At 38.3% G+C, this 22,385-nt stretch overlaps 2 protein-coding genes across 2 annotated transcripts in view; one reads left to right on the plus strand and one right to left on the minus strand.

Annotated features, from left to right (window-relative positions):
* The window catches only part of Anapc10 (anaphase promoting complex subunit 10), a 59,190-nt gene extending 51,613 nt beyond the window's left edge, over positions 1-7,577 (minus strand). The window contains exons 1-2 of the mRNA XM_052729734.1: positions 7,421-7,577; positions 6,441-6,567 (exon numbers count right to left, since the gene is read on the minus strand). Coding sequence (XP_052585694.1) covers positions 6,441-6,555 — 115 coding nt within the window. The 5' untranslated portion in view covers positions 6,556-6,567; positions 7,421-7,577. The remainder of the gene's footprint in view (positions 1-6,440; positions 6,568-7,420) is intronic.
* A 111-nt stretch (positions 7,578-7,688) lies between these two features.
* Positions 7,689-22,385, plus strand: part of Abce1 (ATP binding cassette subfamily E member 1) — a 29,146-nt gene continuing 14,449 nt past the window's right edge. Inside the window, exons 1-9 of the mRNA XM_052729733.1 lie at positions 7,689-7,811; positions 11,000-11,129; positions 12,126-12,211; positions 16,083-16,180; positions 17,275-17,392; positions 17,956-18,093; positions 18,229-18,298; positions 18,530-18,626; positions 19,649-19,738. Of these exons, the coding sequence (XP_052585693.1) occupies positions 11,027-11,129; positions 12,126-12,211; positions 16,083-16,180; positions 17,275-17,392; positions 17,956-18,093; positions 18,229-18,298; positions 18,530-18,626; positions 19,649-19,738 (800 nt within the window). The 5' untranslated portion in view covers positions 7,689-7,811; positions 11,000-11,026. The remainder of the gene's footprint in view (positions 7,812-10,999; positions 11,130-12,125; positions 12,212-16,082; positions 16,181-17,274; positions 17,393-17,955; positions 18,094-18,228; positions 18,299-18,529; positions 18,627-19,648; positions 19,739-22,385) is intronic.

Raw genomic sequence — 22,385 nt, forward strand, 5'->3', positions numbered from 1 at the left:
GGATTAACCTTCCAAATGTCTCTACCCCATTAAGAGAGCATGTCTGGATCCATAGTGCAGACACCAATATGTGAAAGATATATTTAAAGTGTCCAAGCCATTTTCTTCTTAAGCATCTCTAGCAACACAATTACTTTCACACTGGACAGGGAGTTACTATAATTGAACCACATGCCTTAACCTTGAAGACCTAACAAGTAACATATACAACATGCCTTAACTTTAAAGACCTAACAAGTAACATGTGAGGTCAGGTGTGGTGGCACACACCCTTAATTCCAGCACTTGGGAAGCAGAGGCAGGTAGAGGTAGGCAGATCTCTGTGAGTTGGAGGCAGTCTGGTCCACATAGAGAGTTTCAAGCCAGCCAGCACTACATAGTATGTCCCTGTCAAAAAGACACAGACAGACAGACAGACAGACAGAAAAGAATATAGACTTCATAAAAGAATTCACCTATAATTATATCCTACAACTATTTACAGTTCAACTAAATGAAACCAATGTGCTTTCTCCTTGTACTTAAAATTCAAATTCTTTATGCATGTGTGCATGTGTGTGGTGTATGTATGTTATGTGTTCATGTGTGCATGCATATATGTGTCCATGTGGAGACCAGAAGTTGATACTAGGCATTTTCCTCTATCACTCTCCACTTTATTTTGCATGTATGTGTATTTGTGGTATATATATATGTGCACACGGATGTGGGGAGTTGCATGAAAATGAAGAAGCCAGAAGTCAATGTCAGGTGTTTTATTGGCTGGTTTTGTATGTCAACTTGACATAAGCTGGAGTCACCAGAGAGGAGGGATCCTCATTTGAGAAAATGCCTCCATGAGATCTAGCTTTAAGGCATTTTCTCAATTAGTGATCAATGGGGGAGGACACAGCCCATGGTGGGGGGTGCCATCCCTGGGCTGTTAGTCCTGAGTTCTATAAGGAAGCAGGCTGAGCAAGCTGTGAGAAGGAAGTCAGTAAGCAGCTCCCCTCCATGGCCTCTACATCAGCTCCTGCCTCCAGGATCCTGCCCTGTTTGAGTTCCTGTCCTGACTGCCTTCAGTGATGAACAGCAATGTGGAAGTATAAGCCAAATAAACCCTTTCCCCCAGCCCCAACTAGCTTTTTAGTCATGGTGTTTCATTGCAGCAATAGAAACCCTAACTAAGACAGGTGTCTTCCTCAATCACTCTCTTCATTATTTTATAGGACAATGTCTCTCACTGACCCTGGAGCTCATCAATTCAGCAAGACTAGCTGGCCAGCAAGTCCCAGGGATCCTCTTATCTCTGCCTTCCAAGCCCCAGGACTACAGGCACCCCTTGACAAACCAGGATTTTTACGTAAGTGCTAGGGATCAAAACTCAAGTCTTGTAGCTAGAGAGGTGGATCAGCAGTTAAGAACATTTGCTGCTCTTGCAGAAGACCCAGGTTCAGTTCCCAGCACCTACATGGCAGCTCACAGTTATCTATAACACCAGTTCCAAGGGATCCGATGCCTCCTCTGGCCTCCAGAGGCACCAGGCATACACATAAGTCTATATTCATACATGCGGGTAAACAATCATAGACAGAAAACAATCCTCAAGTCCTCATGCTTGAATGCAGACAGTCACTTTACCAATTGAACCACCTTCCCAGGCTCTCAATCCAAATTGTTTCATTATGTACAAGACTTACTATTATTTGGCTCTGTCTAATGCTTTCTCTACGCTAAGCTAGTAATTGTCCTCCTTATTTACTGCTTTCTAGCCACTCTAGCTGCTTCTAAAATCTCAAATGTGAGGAACCATTTCATTTAAAGCATTTCAATTAGCCGTCACATGTGAAGAAGATGGCTCTCTGAATTTTTTACACAACAGATTCTTTTAAACATTCACAGTTTAGTGAATTCCACTTCTAAACGATGCCTTTCTTACTTCCACAACCTAAAATAAACCTCCCAGACGCTTTCTTAAAGTTATTTTCTATCATTTTGCTATTCTATTTTCTCTGAAGCATGTATTCAACTCAGAAAGTCTTGCCTCAGTGACCATAACTGCTAGTTACAGTATGAATTCAAACCAAGGTTTACTAAGTCTATGATTTGGAAAAAAAAAAAAAAACACTTATACTATGCTATTATGCTTCTCAAATAAAAGCATTTTATCATAAAAGCAATTCTTCCTAGAAAACTATAGATCAAATAGAGTAGGTAACACAAAACACCATCATAATGAGTCTCTTATTTATATTAAATCAGAGTCAAAAATATGAAAAGTGTCTATTTCCTTTTAACTTCATTTTTCATCATGGTATGCGTTTGGTGTTACTGAACAAAGTGATTAAATTATTATATGAACTTTTTAAATGCACATAACTGTAACCTTTAATTTTTCCAGTCTCCTGGGCCGAGACTGACATATGTGCTGAATTGTGAGATTGTTTTGTGATGTGTTTTCAACTAAGCTGAATCTATTAAATATATTCTAACTTTAATCTGAGTAAAAAAATTAAACAAGTATTTCCAATGATACAATTTTGCAAGTCCACATGGTACCTTTCATCCTTTAGCAGACAAGCCAACTGTATTAATACCTCTCAAAAACTGCTATCAATGTTTAAAAATGATTAAGACTTTCCCTTACACACTTCTTACTTGAATTACTACATTTTGTTTAACTGGATTTTTAAGCTCTACTCTTGCCTCACCTCAGTGTGTCCTCCACAATTCTCAAATGTAAACAAATACTCTTTTATTCTGCTACTTCAACTTTTTCAATGGTTCACATCTATAAAATAAAACAAGCTGGGCAGTGGTGGCATGCCTTTAATCCCAGCACTTGGGAGGCAGAGGCAGGTGGATCTCTGTGAATTCGAGGCCAGCCTGGTCTACAGAAAGAAACCCTGTCTCAAAAAACAATGACAACAAAAAGAAAGCTGTTTATAACCTGTCCTCAGCCTATTATTCTCAGCTATACCATCTCACTAGAATCTGCTCCTCTGGACCAGTTCTCTCAACTCTTAGAATAAATCATGTCTTATCTATACATATGGTTGAGCTATACTCGGCACACCTTAAATATCATCTCCATGAAGATACCCTTGACAATTGTAAGACAGATTTAAATCTAATCACACCAATAGATACATTACATGTATTTAAGTGCCAAGTGATCTAAGTACACCAAATAAATGATAGATAGCAAGATTCAACATGTTTTCTATAAGAAACTCACTCAGATACAAATATAATAGTTTCGATGTAAAAGGAGGGCTTTGTGGTTTTCAGTCTAATATGTAAAAGCTTAGAAGCTGAAGCAGACCCAGGTTCAATCACCAGCACCCACATGATGGCTTACAATTACCTGTAACTCCAATCCCATGGGACCCAACACCTTCTCCTGGCCTCCATGGACACCAGGCATGTAAATGGTGCACATACATACAGACAGACAAAACACCCATACAAATAAAAACTTTTTAAAATCCCATCTGAGTTTAAAAAAAAAAAAATTCACTCCCATTTTTGTAATTATGAAAATGCTGAACAAATTGAAAATTAACACTTCTCAGGGCCAACAGAGAACTGACATCCTAGAGAGAACAACCTTGCAGAAAACTAGAGAGAAGCAGCTCTTATCAAAGCTCCCTTCTAGAGTCAGCAACTAACAGGAAACTTCATTACCTACCAAGACAACATAGCCCGGCTTGAGAGAGAAAGCTCTTAGAGCTGCACCTTAAGGAGCACTATATGAGTAAGGAGATCTACCTGGTTCTCGTTACAATCTGGAGAAAACTCCTAGTATTTTCTGCAAAAAGAAAGAAAAGTAATCATTCTGAAATATACCAAGAGTATTCTGTACCCTTTTTTAAAAGTCAGACTTCAAAGAAAGTTAATTTAGCATATCCCAACTAAAGGGAAATATGTAACTGTATCTTTCTCTAGTATTCTTGTCTTATAAAGAGGGAAAGGACCAAGAATGACTAGTAAAAAGTCAGAGCCAAGGCATGGGTCCAACAAAAGATTAAGACCTAGTCATAGGATTATAGAACACCTCTAACCCACCAAGTCACCACACATCAACAACAGCTATCAGATTAAAACCGTAAGAACTGTAGGTGTGGACTCCATTTACTAAGGAGTTTCTTGGGGCTGGAGAAATGGCTGGGCAGTTAAGAGCACTTGATGCTCTTCCAGGACCTGAGCTCAGTTGCCAGAACCCGTGTCAGGAGGCTCACAACTCCTCTAACTCCAGTTTCAGGAGATCTGAAACCTTCTTCTGGCCTCCACTGGCACCTACAAGCACATGTACATGGTTACACACACAGACACACAAATAAAAATACATCTTTTTTAAAGGAGTTTCTAGGGAAACCCAAAGATAATATTAGAGGAGGGCTAGCAAGGTGGATCCTGCCATAAAGTAGCTTCCCACCAAGCCTGGTGACCTCAACTCTATTCCCAGAACCACATGATGGAAGAAGAACCAACTCCTGCAAGCTGTCCTCTGACCTCCACACATGCAACATGGGACATTTGTAATGTAATGCAATGAGAAGAAAAGAAGAAGGGGAGGAGGGAAGGAGGAGAAGGAAGAAGATAAAGAAAGAAGAAACTTCAAAAAGGGTTTAAAAAAATCAACATCAGAGAAATTTTAGACTCTACCACATCAAGTACAGAAAACACAAAAGGTGTTAAGTATGTGTAATAGGATAGCAAAATGTTATTGTTAATACAAGTCAAGAAATAGAAGATATAGATTGGAGTAGGAGAAATAAAAACAATATAATTCAGCAATCCTATACCTAAAAATTTATTCTCCCAAAATGAAAACATACATCGACACACAAAGTTCTACATGAACATTTACTAGCTTTCTTTGTAATCACTCAAAATTGAGAGCCACCTCATCTTAGTTAATCCAAAATTACCCCAAACCTACCAGCTTAAAAAGCCAATTATGAATTAACTTTTGAATATCTATGGGACAAGAATTCAACTCAGTTTAGTCTGCCAGTTTGGTTCAGGTTTCCTTATGATTTTTCAGCTATGTATCTGAAGCTGTAATGAACAAATCTAGTCCTGGATACAAAACACAGCCACAAGGCACCAGGAGAGCAAGATGCAGACAGACCCAAAACACAATTTGTTGGTGGATTATATACAAAAAGCATTATATACAAAAAACAAGATAGAGAGGTCCCCACAATTTAAGTCAAAGAAGGATGTTAACTAATAGGACAAAAGAAACCTCACTCAAGCTGTGACATACCTAGTTTATTTCAAGCTACTATCAAAGACCTGCAGCACATTACAAGCAATAATGACTCCAATGTCCGAATCAAAAGCTTCACATACTACTCTAATGGTTTTCTTTACTTACAGAAGTACCTGGGAAACTGTGCTGGATGGTTTTATGACAACTTAACACAAGCTGAAGTGATCTGACAGAAGGGAACCTCAATTAAGAAAATTCCTGGGGCTGGAGAGATGGCTCAGAGGTTAAGAGCACAGAAGGGAACCTCAATTAAGAAAATTCCTGGGGCTGGAGAGATGGCTCAGAGGTTAAGAGCACTGACTGCTCTTCCAGAGGTCCTGAGTTCAATTCCCAGCACCCACATGGTGGCCCACAACCATCTGTAATGAGATCTGGTGCCCTCTTCTGTGTACATAATAAATAAATAAATCTTAAAAAAAAAAAAAAAAAGGAAAAAAAAAGGAAATTCCTCCTGTGGGGCATAGTGGCACACACCTTTAATCCCAACACTCGGTAGGCAGATCTCTGTGAGTTCAAGACCAGCCTGGTCTACAGATCGAGTTCCAGGACAGCTAGGACTACACAAAGAAATCCTGTCTTAAAATCAAACAAACAAAATAATAATAGTAACAATAGACTAAGATGTAGAAATGTAAGCCAAATAAACCCTTTCCTCCCCAATTTACTTTTGATCATGGCATTTCATCACAGCAATAGTAACCCTGACTAAGTCAGAAATTACACCAAGAAAAATGACCAGGGTTCAATCATAGGTAGCAATTAAAGATAGCTGCATTCATGTCAAATGGAATTCCCACAGAATCAGAAATAAAAAGGAACATCCTACCAATACCTACAACAGCAAAACTCACAAGCACACTACACTAAGTGACAGAAGCCAGACTCCAATTTCCATACTATATGACTATATTCATATAGAATTCTTCAGCTGGGCAGTGGTGGCTCAGGCCTCTAATGCCAGCACTCAGGAGGAAGAGACAGGTGGATCTCTGAGTTTGAGGCCAGCCTGGTCTACAGAGTGAGTTCTAGGACAGCCAGGGTTACAGAGAGAAACTCTGTCTCAAAAACTCAAAAAAAAAAAAAAGAAAGAAAGAAAGAAAAGAAAAAAAGAAGAGAAGAGAAAGCCACACATCTATAAAAGAAAACAGTGATGATTATCACAGCGCCGGGGTTGCCTCACCTGGTTTGCACGATGAGAGTGACCAAACAGCTTGGGACCCAATTTCCCTCACTGTCGCGGTCCTTTCCAACTGCTTAGGATCAGCACCAGGAGGTGTCTTGTTCGGTGTCGTCATTTTTAAATTATTCTGTGGAGAAACAAGCAATATTCATTATTCCAAGACTTGACTATCTTTCTGCAAAATGTAAAAACAAAAGTTCAGTGCCGAAGAAGCAGAAGGATCGGAGTTCAAGGCCAACCTGCTGTACACGGCGAGCTCAAGGACTACAAAGAGACCCTGTCTCAAAAAATAAAATAAAATAAAATAAATTTTTTTTTTTTTTTTTTTTGGTTTTTCGAGACAGGGTTTCTCTGTGTAGCTTTGCGCCTTTCCTGGTACTCGCTTTGGAGACCAGGCTGGCCTCGAACTCCAAGAGATCCGCCTGGCTCTGCCTCCCGAGTGCTGGGATTAAAGGCGTGCGCCACCACCGCCCGGCAAAATAAAATAAATTTTAATGGCAAAATAATCACTCATATTCCCTTCATCTTTCATACCGTTTGCTAATCCTAGTAAACCTACGAAAATATGAAGAAAAAAAAAACTTCTTGGAAAGTTACGAGTATGTTGAACTGCTTTGATAACTGTTATGGATACTCTATTGTAAATTCTAAGCAAAACCAAGAGAACTATAGACCATCTCCTTGACACGTCGCTTTGGATTCCAAGCTATCCCTGTCACCGCCTCACAATCATCATTTAAGTAATCACAGAGACATTATAAATTCCGTTAAACCCTGAATGCCCTGCCATCGGGGAGGAGGGAAGAAGGCCCATCTCGACAGCAGAACACACTAAAACGACCAACCAAGATAAACGAAAGGCTAGGAGAGGAATGGGGTCCTGGCCTTAAAGAATGGGATCCTGCCTGACACCGCTAGTCTACCAGATCCGCTAAGGCTCCACCGCAGACCCACCAGGCCCGAGGAGACAGCAAGCTTACCGCCACCGAGAACGGGGAGGAGGACTCCGCTGCGCCCGCAGAGGACGGTTCTCGAAACCGAGGAAGAGCCGCGCTCTTACAGGTCTGCCACAGCTCCGTTTCTCCGGGCTTGCTGCAGGTCCGCACCACTCCCACTGCGGCTCAGCGATTCTGGGCTCCCTCAGTTAATTGAGTCGCAGCACAATGACGTCATAGCGCCCACACGCCCTCGGGGCGCCGACTCCGCGCTCTGTCGCGCATGCGCACTACGTTCTCAGCCCTTGCGCGAGGCGGCGGCTGGAGACCGCCATCTTGGCCGCTGGCGGTAAGAACACGTTGTGCGGCTGAGGCGTGAAGGCGAGCGCTGCTTTGGCTCCTGCACGCCCCACTGTAAGGGGACCGTCGTCTGCAGGTACGTGAGTAGGTGGGAGGGGTCTGGCGTTCGGCGACCGACTGCCACCGTGGGAAGACTATGGGGGACGCTCTCGGAAGCGCCTGTGGTTAGGCCTCTATAGCGGGGACCGTAGCGCGTGGCAACCGGCTCCGGCTGCACATCTGGGACTGCTGGCTCCTCGTGGGTCTGTTCAGCCATCCCGGCCTCGAGCCTGTTACACTCCAAACCCTGACAGCTGCCACGAGAGTGGTCCCAGATGCCATCGCCACAGGCATCCACCCTCCACCGAGCCTCCCCTTCCCCCTGCTCCCACCCTGGAGCTAAGCCTTCTGTGGAGGAAGACACCTTCGGAACCTACCGCACCCGGCAGAGCCCCCAGCCTCCTCTCACAGTCAGATGGCTACGTTGTCACATAGCCATTTGGTTGTGGAAAGCCGTGGTTTTTCTTGTGCCTTTTAATGATTGTGGAGTGAGTCACGGCATCTTGCCGCCATGAAGTCCAGGACTCTTGGCCACTCCCAGGCTTTATAGAAATGATGGGCAAATGTTCTACTTTTCTCAGAGAGCGACGTATACTCAGTTGGTACTGGAATTGGCCCAAGTGAATTTCCTAGTTGAATGCCTGTCTATAGGACTTTGGAGAGGCATTTTGTAGCACTCCTTACTCTTCCCACTAGTGACTTAATCTGTTTTTTGGTTTTTTTTCGTTTGTTACATCTTAAGCTTCTTGACATCAGGGATGGTGTCTTTATTCAAAATATCTTTAGCCTTTCAAGGCGCAATACATTGTAGGCATTTAGTATTTGTTGCAAATGAATGATGGCCAAAGCTGAATTCCTACATTCCATGAACTACATAAGTATTTTCTCTTTTTTGATGGTAAAATTGGTAACTAAGGAATAACTCTCAAAACAGATTTTGTTGGTTTACCCTTTTCTTCTCAGGGACTACTAACTAGGGAGTTAGGATAGTGACACCTGCCTTGTAGTCACTGGGCCTGAAACTACTCAGCATACAGGCCAGTAACGTAGGTGTTACTGTCCTGTGTCTGTCAGTTGATAGTTAATGTATTCAGTATAATCAGAAGTTTTTTATATATATTTGAACCAAAATGTGCTTAAGGTTTTACTTTTTTAATTAACGTAGCTTAGCTCACCTCTACAAACAGAACAAAAACAGACAAAAAATTTGTTTCACATTTACCAGTTGCTGAAAGGCAAGCCATTAAAAATCAAAGCTATGTGCCTTTCCCAACTTATTATGCTTTATAAGGCTAATTTACAGTAAGCCTAGGTCATAATATTTCATGTGATCTTAGACTGTACATGTTTCCCAGGTGTATGCCTCTCACCAGAGTCATTGCTTTAATAGTATCTCTTTTTAACCATCTGTCTTCAGATCTGAAATATCTTCAGACCTTTTTGTGTTCCCAAAAGTTTGTTGCTTTAACCTTCCTCTGCAAGCTTTTCTGTACCAAGTTGTTCTTATTGTAAAGAAGGGAACTCCTTTTCCCTAATTCTTGGAAATAATACGGAAATTGAACAAGTAGTGTTTACCTATGTAACGGTTATACAAAGAATCTATATTCATTTTTCTTAAATGTAAAATAATTTATCATTATATTATGTGAATGAACTTTATTAGCCACCTCAGATGTTTCTGTTCCCCATAAGTATTGTATATTATAGACTTTTAATAATTTGAAAATTGGATAGTTTTAGTTCCTTAACAAAAATAAAGACCAACATAAGCAATTTCATAGTGAAAGATTTGTTTATCTCTGAAAAGGAATTCATTGCCAGGTAATTTGTAAAAAAAAGCATTATTTGTATTGGAATGCATGGTGCCCAATTTAGTAGCAGCTTTGCTAAAATAGTAAACTTCTTAGAAAAGTCACACGATTTGGCTTAGGGTTTTAAATTAACTTTCAGGTAAAGTACAATCATTTAATTTCTTCTAACTTAGGAGACCTGGATCAGTTTTTAAAGAAGTGACCTTGTTTGTCAGCATAGCTCTGTTAAGGTTTCATTTTTTCATTAACGTAGCTAAAGATGTGATCTGATAGTCTGTAAGTGATGAAAACATTTGGGTCAGAGAGGAAAGCCTGTTTTGGGGGATGAAGAGGAAATAGTCTAGGGCAGCATTGAGGAGCAAGATTGCTTATGTCCCTCCTTAATCATATTAATGGCTATATTAGTTGAGGATCACAGAAAAGGCTAGCAAAATATCTTTGCAAATGGATAGTCTTGGCTTTTGGTTTCTCCATTATGTATGAAATAAACCAGAGTCTGAAGGCACTGTTAGGATATATTCCTTTTGGTCACATGAGGGATTAATGTCAATATATCAAACCCAGTATCTTAAAAGATAGTTAAATTTGCTTTGATCTAAATTCTGTGTAGATGTTATATATCAAGACTTAGGAGAGTCTTGAAAGAATGGTATGTATGTATAGTGAATTGCTGCAAACATAAAAACCTGGACAGTAACATGATGGTCACAGCTCTAGTTGTCTCTTTCCATCAGTAGTAGTCATTATAGTCAATTGGAAAACAAAATTAATCATTGGCTTATAGGAACAAAGAAGAAACATCTTTAGAGTGTGTGAGTGTGTGTGTGTGTGTGTGTGTGTGTGTGTGTGTTTTCTCAATATATAGACCATTTTATAAGTTTATATTCATACATATTAATTATTGAGCCTTTGTGTAATATTTTTAATGTGCCAAGTGTAAGTTTCTATCCTTGATGTTTTAATATTCCTGATTACTCATTTCCCAAAAGAACTTTAGCTTGGATTTATATGACATATTTTTTGCCCAAGAGATTGGATTGTATATAATTTTGGAAGAATTAATTTTTTGAAAATAACTATTTTATTATAAAAACTGAGATAGCATATTTTATTTGGTTAGATCTTTCGGGATTTAATGTTCTTCAGTATTTTCCCATGCATGTGTATTAAACCTAGGTGGGTTTTTTTGTTTTGTTTTGTGGTATTTTAAGCGGCACCTATTTCCTAATCTAAATCCACTGTGTAAAATTTTGTTTTCCCACGGAATAGATTATTTAGCTGTTCCTAATCATTTTTAAATTTTCCAAATAAACATATAAACTCCATATAATTATTTGTGTCCTCCTTTTATGCCTGTTTCTCTTTACGTGATTATATTGAATTTGTTGTAACTTTGTTCATTTACCTTTAATAGGAGAGCCCGATATTCTTTGTTACAATTATGGCAGACAAATTAACAAGAATTGCTATTGTCAACCATGACAAATGCAAACCTAAGAAATGTCGACAGGAGTGCAAGAAGAGCTGCCCTGTGGTTCGAATGGGTAAGGGTCCTGTTGGCCATCTGAGGGTAGAGAGTGGCTGGGGAAAAGCAAACAGGTGTGAGAGCTTCAGAGAGGCTTTAGCAGATACTGTGTTAATCACTGTTAGTTTCTGTGAACTACCAAAGTGAGAAAGTTAGAATTTATTGTAAGCTTTTATTAGTTTGAGACTAAATGGTCCTTTTAAAAGAACTTATAGATTGTCATTGTTAAGACATTCACTAATTATAAAGTCAAACCAATAGTTAACTGCAATCTTTTCTATTCTACAAAATTCTATAATTGAGTCACAGGGGAATGATTACCAGAATCTTTACATTAGATGTTGTTTTCATCCTGAAACCAATAAATAAATGTTTTAGCTTAGTGACAATCATTCCATGGGGTATTGCTAGATTTTCAGGACTAAGTAAATCTAGCGATTAAGAGTTGGCAAATTGTTGATGGCCTTTCAGCATTGGCTACATGACTACTGTCTTGTAGTAGTAACTTCTAGACTTTAGATGGTATCTGTTAATGTCTCCTGTGCTTTTCAAAAATTCAATTGTTTATGTCTTGAATACTGAGCTTAATTTGTATCTGTATACTAGAAAACTACTTTTGGGGGTTTCATTTACCTAACTGAAATATTTTATTCCTATCTATGGTGTGCCTTTCCATTTCAAAGACATGCTTTCTTTTATGAGTTAGTGTATGCAGGTTGCACCCATAGCACCAAAAACAAATTCAAGTCAGTCAACTTAAACACAATAATATTTCAAGGTTTACCATATTTTTACCGCAATTAGATAAACAGAATATATTGGCCATTTGCTTATTGCCTGGCAAGAATACATAATTAATAAATCTAGTTATTTAATTCAGAATGTGCCCCACCAAACACTAATTTAAGAAATTGTCTTTGCTGTTGAAACTTTTGTATGGGATTTCCAGAAACAGCATTTTCTGAATAACAATCTTAAAAGTGTTCTGATAAAGGAAATTGTTTTTCTTTCCCAGGAAAATTATGCATAGAGGTTACACCCCAGAGCAAAATAGCATGGATTTCTGAGACTCTCTGTATTGGTTGTGGTATTTGTATTAAGGTAAGTGATAATATTTTATTTATCGAGTCAAAAATAAAATCTGAAAATTCTAAGTACTTTTATTTTTTTTTAAAGACAAAAGTATAGGGCATATGCATTAAAAATAAATTTAAGGAAGTAATATTCTTATGACAGTATTATTGCTTTTTTAAATTATTGAAACCTCACTTTTATTACTATCTTACATTTATTTCGTGTGTGTGTGTGTGTGTGTGTGTGTGTGTGTGTGTGTGTGTGTGTGTGTGTGTGTCTAATGCGCTCATGTCTGGGTGCCTCTGCCACAGTGGAGGTTGGAGGATAATATGCAGGTATCCGTTCTTGTACCATATAGGTTCCAGGGATCAAACTCAGATTACCAGACTTGGTGGCAAGCATCTTTACCTACTGAGCCATCTTGCTGGCCCCCAAACTGAACTTACTTTATATACTTATTTAATTTATTTGGGAGTTCTAGTGATCTTTAATGATGGTGTGTAAGACCAGTGGATTCACTAAGCCCCTCTCTTTCTTCTGGGGGCATCTAAGATGAGAACTGAGGGGAGATGCTCAGTGTGGTGGATGCTGATGGGGCAGGGACTCCACAGCAGCTTCTCTCTTCCTCTCTTGTTCTTGCTGGGGTGTGTAGTTCAGGATTCCTTACTCTTTGGAGGTTGCATGAACTATGAAGTCCCTCATGCTGTTGCTAGAGCCAATAGTCATACCTGGAAATGAGCTTGACAAGGTGGCTGCTGAGACCAGTGTTGACCCCAGCATCAAAGATGAAAGAGGGCAGCATATTGCTCATAAAGTCACAGAAGACAACCTGGTCCTCAGCCCAGGATGGGTGCTCTTTAGGCCTCCCTCCAGTGTCTGCTTCACTATCTTCTTGATGTGATCACATTGTCAGCTCTCTCCAGGTGGCAGGTCAGATCGACCATGGATACAGTGGGAGTAGGAATATGGAAGGCCATACCAGTGAGCTTCCTATTCAACTCTGGAATGACTGACCACAGTCTTGGTGGAGCTAGTGGATGCAGAGATGATGTTCTGGCCAGCTCTATGACTGTCATCACAGTTTCCCAGGGGGGCCATCTGTAGTGGTCCTGAGTCCTTCAGTGATACCAAAGTTGTCATGAATGACCTTGGCTAGGGGCACTAAGCAGTTGGTGGTGACAGAGACATTACTGACGATCTTGAGTGAGGTTTTACATCCTTACCATGGTTAATGCCCATCACAAAAATGGGAGCCATCAGCAGAAGTGGCAGATATGATAAATGACCTTTTCAGTTCCACCCCTCAAGTGAGCCCTGGCCTTCTCCATAATAATAAAGATACCATTGGACCCTCAGCACCAGCATCACCCTATTTGGTTTGGATAGATCACACTCCTTGAAGATAGAAGTAGCCTTCCTATCATTGACAAGTTTCCCAGTGCCACTCTTGACTGTGCTATGGAAAATGTCATGGTTGTAATCACACTGGAACATGGATACCATGTAGTTGAGCTCAGTGAAGGGACCATTTATAGCAACAGTATCCACTTGCCAGAGTTAAAGGCAACATGCAATCTGGCACCCAGTGTGGCCAAATCTGTTCACTCCAGCCTTCACCATTATGTTTCAGAGATAAGGCTGGTACTGCCTAAGGAGGTACATCTGTCTCTGGACCTGAAAGGAACGGAGAACCCAAAATTAGTGGGTCACTGAGATGTCCCGGGAGAAGACGGCACTTTTCGAGCAAGTCTAATGACCTGATTTCAAGTTGAGGGACCCACTTAACTGTGGAGAGAACCAGCTCCCTAGATATGTCTTCTGATCTCCACATATGCACCATGGCATACACACCCATGCACACTCAATAATAAAAATTTTTAAGCAAGTAATTGTCATATACAGCTTGGTAAAGATATTTCTAACTAGATTATTTCTCTGTATTCAGCTTTTATTACATGAAAATCTTGTAGCAAGTATTTGCCAAAATATTCTGGAAATAAAGTATAATTGACATAATATTTTCTCAAGTCTATTCTTGTTTTGAGGCTGGGCTCACTGATTAACTTCGGATGGCCTGGAACATGCTCTGTAGAGCAAGCTAGCCTTCAACTCACAGAGATCCTCCTGCCTCTACCTCCTGAGTGCTGAGATTAAAAGCGTACGACACTACACCTGGCCCAAGTTTATTTAATTTTGAATTTACCATTCTCAAGTAGAAATATAGCAAAAATAAAGAAAAAAATCGTAAGTTTAATCTAAAAATGCTTTACTCTATCTTATATAGGCATCTCTTGTATTTATTCCAGTAGTATAATTTTAAGCATCTTAAATTTTGTTACATTGAATAATTGACTTTTGACTTATGAGTGGTAAATCTCCAACTTTAGCTTATAAGAGGAATTTAGCAACTGGATACTTACCTATAAATTGTTCACATAAGCCATAGGTATGTTTTATATTGGTTTTTTTAATCCTTATTTAAGAATCAAGAAAAGTTACATGGATTCTGAAAATGTCGTCTCTTATTTTGAAAATGTAAACAGGAAGTGCTAGTCCTAGAAACTATTTACTGGTCATTTGTCATGTGTGCCTGCCTGTATGCTGGCATTAGGAATCTGGTGTGAGCATTACAGTGTCATCTATTCTTTTTTCTTTTTGATGCTGTGAGAAAATAATATGCCAGAATTTTAGATAACGTCTGAATACCTAAAAACGCTAATTAAATCAACTCTCAGTAATGGAGGAGGAAGTAATACATTCATCCAAGCACTGAGTAGTCCGCATCATTATGAGTGTGAATTTCTTTTCCATGGCACCTAGCAGTTGAAAATCACTTGTGCCTGCTTGTAGGCATTTTTTATACATTAATGAAAAGAGGAGAATAGAAAATGTTGTAAAAATTTAGCAGTACGGCTAGGGGGCAGAAATTATTAGAAAATAAAATAATTGTTTTGATTTGTTTTCTTTAATTTGTTATGTTTTCATAGTTTGAAAAGAAAATTCACTGAATTCTTTCTGAATCAGAGCTCTAAGCTGACCTTGTCCTTCCTGGAGGAAGGACATATGTACATATGGAGGCCAGAGGTCAGAAGTCATGTGTCTTTCTCAATTGCATCCCACCTTGTATTTTTTAAGGAAGGTCTCTGACTAAACCTGGACCTTACTAGGCTGGGTTGACCTACTGGCCAGCAAGCCCCATGGATCTTCCTTTTCCCACCTCCAGCTTGAGATTTTAGGAACACACTGTCACACCTGGCTTTTTATATGAGTGCTGGGACTATATCTAAACTGAGTTAGAACCACTGAGCCATCTCCCAGCCCACACACTACCACTGCCCTTAGTGGCTTTCTTATATTTGCCGTTCTTGTTCCGTGAACATTTATCTGATAGTCAAATACTGTATTGAATAAGTTAACAGAAAAGCATTAGGCTTTGATCCAGTATATAGGCTATTGGCAGGATAGAAGTAGCCCTTTCACCCAAATGATACAATCCAGATACCTTAAAAGACTTTACCTAGTGTAGGATAGAGGTAGCCCTCTCCCCCAAATGATACAATCCAGTCACCTTAAAAGACTTTACCTAGTGTAGGAAAGACGCAAACGAGGACAGAAATAGTTTAAGGGGAAGAAAACCTCTGTTATAGACAGGTTATGGAAAGCACTGCACAGTACTGTCTGATCTATAATTACTGATTTATCAGTCATGAGGAAGAGTATTAAATTTGTCAGTTCAGCTTTAATCTTCAAGGAACTTGATTTTTATTTTTAAGTACATAAGATAAAAATTACTTTTCATTTGTAAAACTCATGCTTGGAAGATTTCAATAAAAATATTCTTAATCTATTTGCATTGTGTATTTTATAAATTAATGTATGATTTTATTTTAAATAACAGAAATGCCCCTTTGGCGCCTTGTCAATTGTCAATTTGCCAAGCAACTTGGAAAAAGAAACAACGCATCGATATTGTGCCAATGCTTTCAAGCTTCACAGGTATATTTCTCTTTACTTCAGTCAAGGGTTAAAATTCCCTTAGAGTTTTCAGAGAAGTGTAACAAAATGATATTGAACATCTATCAAAGAGTAATAGAATATTATAAAATGCAAGGTTATATTTATATCTCAGCAGTTGCCAGGTATGGTGGCACATGTCTTTGATCCCAGCATTTGGGAGGCAGAGGCAGGAGGATCTCTGTAAGTTCCAGGCTAGCCTGGTCTGTATAGTTAGCTCTAGACCAGCCAAGGCTATCTTAGTGAGATCCTATCTCAAAAAAACAAACAAAAAATGTCAGTAGTTCATTCTGGTTAATATTAGAATTAATTCCTGAGGGAATTTAAAACAACTCCAAAAGCTTTAGCCCAGTTAAATTATGTCATAAATGGATCTAGAAACTAGATGTGTAGAAGGTAAAAACATCTCAGTTCATTCTAAAATACGATCACAATTGACAGTCACCATTATTCATAATACCCTATCCTAAATAACCTTAAAAGAAACCTTACATATTCACAGAGAATATTATGCTGACTTGAACTTCATATTAAATCACTAGGTTCTTAATTCTTATTTTTTCTGCTGAATATTAATATATTAACATACAATATATTGCAGTATATTTAATCTGAAAGTCTAGATTTTATGAATAAAAAGGTCTTTTCACCCAGCCAGCTGTAAGGGGCCAAAAATAAGAGGGAGTGTAGCGTACAAAGTTTGTAGTTGGTGTGTCACTTCCCTCCTTAAAAGTAAGTGGCAGGCCAGAAAGGAAAAAAGTGACAGTGTGGGGTGTGCTTGCTGTGAAATTTTTACTGTGTGCTAAAGCTGAGCCTTAACTGTAAAGAAAAATGTTATTTTTAGATAAAGAATTAGATAAATAAAATTGGGAGTATTAATTGATGGTGGAAATATTTCTAACAGTTAGTTTCACTTGGCTGTTTCCTCCCTAATAATGCTTAGCATGTATTTCTTAGCATGTTAATGGGTATGTGTAACATGCAAGTGTTTAGAGTCTATCATCCTGCTGTTGGGTACCTTCACCTATCTAATACTGAGTCTTTTTTTTTTTCTCTTTTTCCCGGTATTGTAATAGATTGCCTATCCCTCGTCCAGGTGAAGTTTTGGGATTAGTTGGAACTAATGGTATTGGAAAGTCAACTGCATTAAAAATTTTAGCAGGAAAGCAAAAGCCAAACCTTGGAAAGTATGATGTATGTATTAACAGACTATGAAAATTAATATCTGGGTCTTTTCTGTGATTTTTTTTGAGGAGAGGGATGAGTATAATTTTTTTGATGTTCTTATTTTTAAGTTAATTTGTGGGATTAAAGTTCAAAGATGTTGTATGGCTCAAGTTTGGTTTGATTTAGTTTGGTTTTTTAAGACATGCTCTTACTATGTAGCCTCAGATCTTGAACTAAAAAGTCCTCTTGACTTGGCCTCCCAATACTGGTATACACTACCATGTATAGATTTTGTTCTTTCTTTTTGTTATTATTGTTTGTTGAAGGTTTTCGGTTTTTGTTGTTTAGTTTTGTATCTGTATATGGCGAGTCTCATTTTCCATCCTTTCTAAAGTAAGATCTGTTAGTGTTGCTTAACTGAAAATTCATAGTTCACTTAAACTTTTGAATTGGTATGCCTTGATTTGAAATTGTATATTTCTAATCTTAAATTAGAAGAAGTCTTCATTTAGACATATTTAATTTTATTTAGCATCCATCCCCTTTGTATTTTTATCTTAAATTCTGGTAACTATTATATATGTTTCTAGGATCCACCTGATTGGCAAGAAATCTTGACTTATTTCCGTGGATCTGAATTACAAAATTACTTCACCAAAATTCTAGAAGATGACCTAAAAGCCATTATCAAACCTCAATATGTAGACCAAATTCCCAAGGCTGCAAAGGTCAGTTGGTTTATATAGAGAGGCTATATATTATAGATACTGGTAGAAGAATAAAAGTTATATCAAAGTAGACTTGTTTTACTTTATGACTTTTTAATGCTACAGGAAAATAGTGATAATTTTCTGTTATGATAGGGGACAGTGGGGTCTATTTTGGACCGAAAAGATGAAACAAAGACACAGGCAATTGTATGTCAGCAACTTGGTAAGTTTTTGAGTACATGTTTTTTAATAGATTGCATTTGGTCATAATCGTCTTTATGTGGGTTGCTAAATTCATGAGGAAAGCTTTCATAATTATATTATTGTTACTACACACTTTTAAATTGGAGTATCATTCAAACCCAGAGTACTGACATGCAGTATGCATTTTGCCCAGAAGAGGTGAAATGGAATTTATAACATTGAACACAATGCTTCTGATTATTCTTTGTAGATTTAACTCACCTTAAAGAACGAAATGTTGAAGATCTTTCAGGAGGAGAGTTGCAGAGATTTGCTTGTGCTGTCGTTTGCATACAAAAAGCTGATATGTAGGTTACTTTACACTTTTTGTGTATCTTAATCTTTGTGAGTTTGTATTTATATTACTGCTAATACAGTAGTAATCTTGAAAGGAATAACTACTAAAGATATTTAAAGCTCTGATTTTGAAGAAATATGTTAAAGCAGTCATATATCCATGACCCATTTTCCCTGTTAGGAGTCCCAAGACAGGGAAGTTGTCTAGTCTCATGAGTAGTTTTTTGTGCTGTACATAAGCTCTCTGTCCAGGTCAGTAAGCTTTCTAAATATCTCAAGTGAAAGATGGTCTTTGGACTAGTTACAGTCAGAGTAGCGTGCTATGTGAGGGAGAAATGGAAGAAGAGAGGCAGAGCTCTTTTCCTACTTACTAATATCGCCCTCCTCTCAGATATTTCCTGCTCCCATCCTTTTCCACATTTCTGCTCTGGTGTATAATCAAGCACCTTCTCCACAAAGTACTCAGTGAAATTCTGTGCATGAGAAACAATCTACTTTAAAGCTTTTAGACTTGAGGCAATTAAGAGAATGTCTCTTTGGGGCCAGTAAAATGGCTCAGTGGAATAGGTACTTGTCACCAAGCCTTACCACCGAGTTCAGTTCCTCAGAACCACAAGGTGCAAAGAGAACCAATTCAACAAAGTTGTTCTTTGACCTCCTCATGCAGGCAGTGACAACCCTAAACACACACACACAATAAATACAGTTTAAGACAAAAAAGAAAGGGGCTCTTCAAACTACTTCAGACTGTATCCGAATATTTTTCATGAAACAGTAACCAGTTAATAAGTCAGTCCAATCTTCAAAGCTCTCCTCAAATTTGTAGGTATATATTTCTGCTTTTTGTAATTATTTTCTTTCTTCTCCTGAACAAAATACAGAATTTTACCCTTACAATTAGCCTCCTTTCATTGGTACATGAAATTTCTAATTCTGTTAAGTCAGAGCCAGGATTGTGCTATGTAAAAAGAGTATATATGGTGGAATTGTTTTAGGTTATTCAAACTGAGCATACTTGCTTTTTTTTTCTTAGTTTTATGTTTGATGAACCTTCCAGTTACCTCGATGTCAAGCAGCGTTTAAAAGCTGCCATTACTATTCGATCTCTAATAAATCCAGATAGGTAAGTATAGATCCAGTACATTTCTGTGTTCTTTTGTTGGGGGAATTTTACAGATACTTAAAAATTAAACAAATTCATGTTTTTCATCTTGATCATTTGTAAGCAACCACCCAAATTTCCCTTCCTCTATCCTAGAACATAGGTTCTTAGTGCAAGATTTTTATATTGGTACCTTTGATTTTGTGTAGCATCTAAATTTTGTATGCTATGTATGTTTTTTGGGGAAAACATCTTAGTTTTTACTAGATCGTCAAATGCAAATCTCAGTCTTGTACATACAAACCATACATGCTTAAGACATTATCATCAGAATTATGTTCTGGTGTTTACAGTCTCACTGAGCAGAAAAAAGTTCTTAGTAACTTCCATGATCCATTCACAATACCATGTGTTGAGTATAGTGCTTTTCAGTTTTCAGAATTCTTAATTCATCATTGCCTTTGATGCTTCTGGTAATTTTATTAGGTCTTTAGGTAGAATTCACGTTTTACAGTTGAAGGAGCATATGATCTAAAAAGTTTATTATTCAGTGGTGCACATTTATTTGACAAGACTGTAACCAGAATACAGGAGGATTTTGCTACAGTGTGTTTTTATACCATAATGCCTCTCTTTAGTTACTGATTTGATAAACATTGTTTGAAGATAACAGAAGTCTCAAGGGATCAGAAAACAAAGTGAGAACTCTAAAGAATAAAGATAGATATGGGCTTTCCAGACATTGTTGGTGTCTATAATGTTCGTCATGGGTTTTAATGCCCTCTGCAGATGGAAGCTTGTTTCTTGTATTGGATTATCATACATAATAGGCCAGGACTCTGAACTTCTTCTTTCTTAGCAAAAAAGGCAAATTGGAAACATGTTACTCATCAGGAACTGGAAATGCCAAGGAAAAGTACATTGGAATTGGAGTGACGATTCCCCTTTAATTATGTTGTTGTGCAAACAGGTCATATAGCTATAGAACTGAACCTTCAGGGTGAGAAAGCAGTATAAGGAGTCTTGGAACTTTTTAGCCTTATGGTGTGTGGAAACAAATAACAATGCATTTGGGAGGGCTGTGCCCTCAACTCTGAATACAATTTTTACAGATAAAGATGAACATGAGCTTAGCTCTCAGAAAGGATAAAAAGCAGCTATCTCTAAACTTAGTCAATATACACAACAAGATAACAGTGTTAGAATTTCATCTTACATTCTGAAAGAGCCTCTAAAATAATATAAAATGGTCGGGCGGTGGTGGTGCACACCTTTAATCTCAGCACTTGGGAGGCAGAGCCAGGCATATCTCTGTGAGTTCGAGGCCAGCCTGGTCTACAGAGTGAGTTCCAGGAAAGGCGCAAAGCTACACAGAGAAACCCTGTCTCGAAAAACCATAATAATAATAATAATAATAATATAAAATGTTTTAAAGTGTTAAAAACCCTAAGAATTTGATGAATAAATGTTCAAAAGCCCAAACAAATCTAAAACTTTAAAAGTATACAGGATTGGGAAGATGGCTTAATTTGTAATGTGATTCTCATGCAAACATGAGGACTTGAGTGTAGCCCCAGAATCTGAGGAAAGGCCAAGCACAGTGGCATGTACCTGTAATCCCAGTGCTGGGGAGGTAAATGTCAAAAGATCCCTGGGTTTGCCAGTCAGCCAGTGTAGCCAGTTAGTGAACTCCAAGTTCAGTGAAGGATCCTGCCTTCAAAAATGAGGTAGAGAAGCAATTGAAGAAGATAGGGGTGTTGGCCTCTAGCCTCCGGGAGTATGCACATGTGTGTGCATAGCGACATACATGTACCCACACACAAAAACTTATACAAATACACACACAGCAACATTAAAACTCCCTGGACTAATTAGAAATGCAAAACGGTATTGGGAACATTAAAACTCAGTCTCACAGTTAGTCAATGTAACTGAGAAAATGGCATTGAAATATAAGAGATTTGAAACATGATTGTAGTAAGAAGACTATTTAGTTGTGTTTTAAAGAGTCTGGGCAAGATGACTTAGCAGGTGAAATCACTTGCTGCATAAGCGTGGCATATAGTTCAATCCCTAGAGTCCACATAAAACTGGAAGGAGAGAATCAACTCCATAAAGTTACCTCTGATCTCAGCATGCCCTCCTTGGCATGTGCACTCACATACACACAGTAATAATGATGATGGGGTTTTGTTAGTTTGGTTTGCTTTGGTTTGCTTTGGTTTTTGAAGACGGGGTTTCTCTGTGTAGCCCTAGCTAGCTGGGACTCATTCTGTAGACCAGGCTGGCCTTGAATTCAGAGCTCTGCCTGCCTCTGACTCCCAAGTGCTGGGACTAAAGGCATGCACCACTATGCCCAGCAATGATCCATTTATTTAAATTTAAAAATTCTAACTTTTAAATTAGAGGCATTGAAGGGATCGTGGCTGATAGGTTTTCAGAATTGGTAAAACCCCCAACTCCTCAAACAAAAATCTAATAAAGGATCTATAACACTTAACATGTTTCGAATTGAACCTACAAATATATTGGTAGAGTCTTAATTATCCAAACAGATAGACTTTTTACTTCATACACATGGTTAGGCATTATATCACATGTTTGGGCATTTGAACAGTCTTTGGGAAGTAACAGTATAAAAATATAATCCTATCTTAAGAACTTGACA

This window comes from Peromyscus californicus, unplaced genomic scaffold, assembly GCF_007827085.1.
Source record: "Peromyscus californicus insignis strain IS unplaced genomic scaffold, ASM782708v3 Scaffold_8__1_contigs__length_139910024, whole genome shotgun sequence".
Taxonomy (NCBI): domain Eukaryota; kingdom Metazoa; phylum Chordata; class Mammalia; order Rodentia; family Cricetidae; genus Peromyscus; species Peromyscus californicus.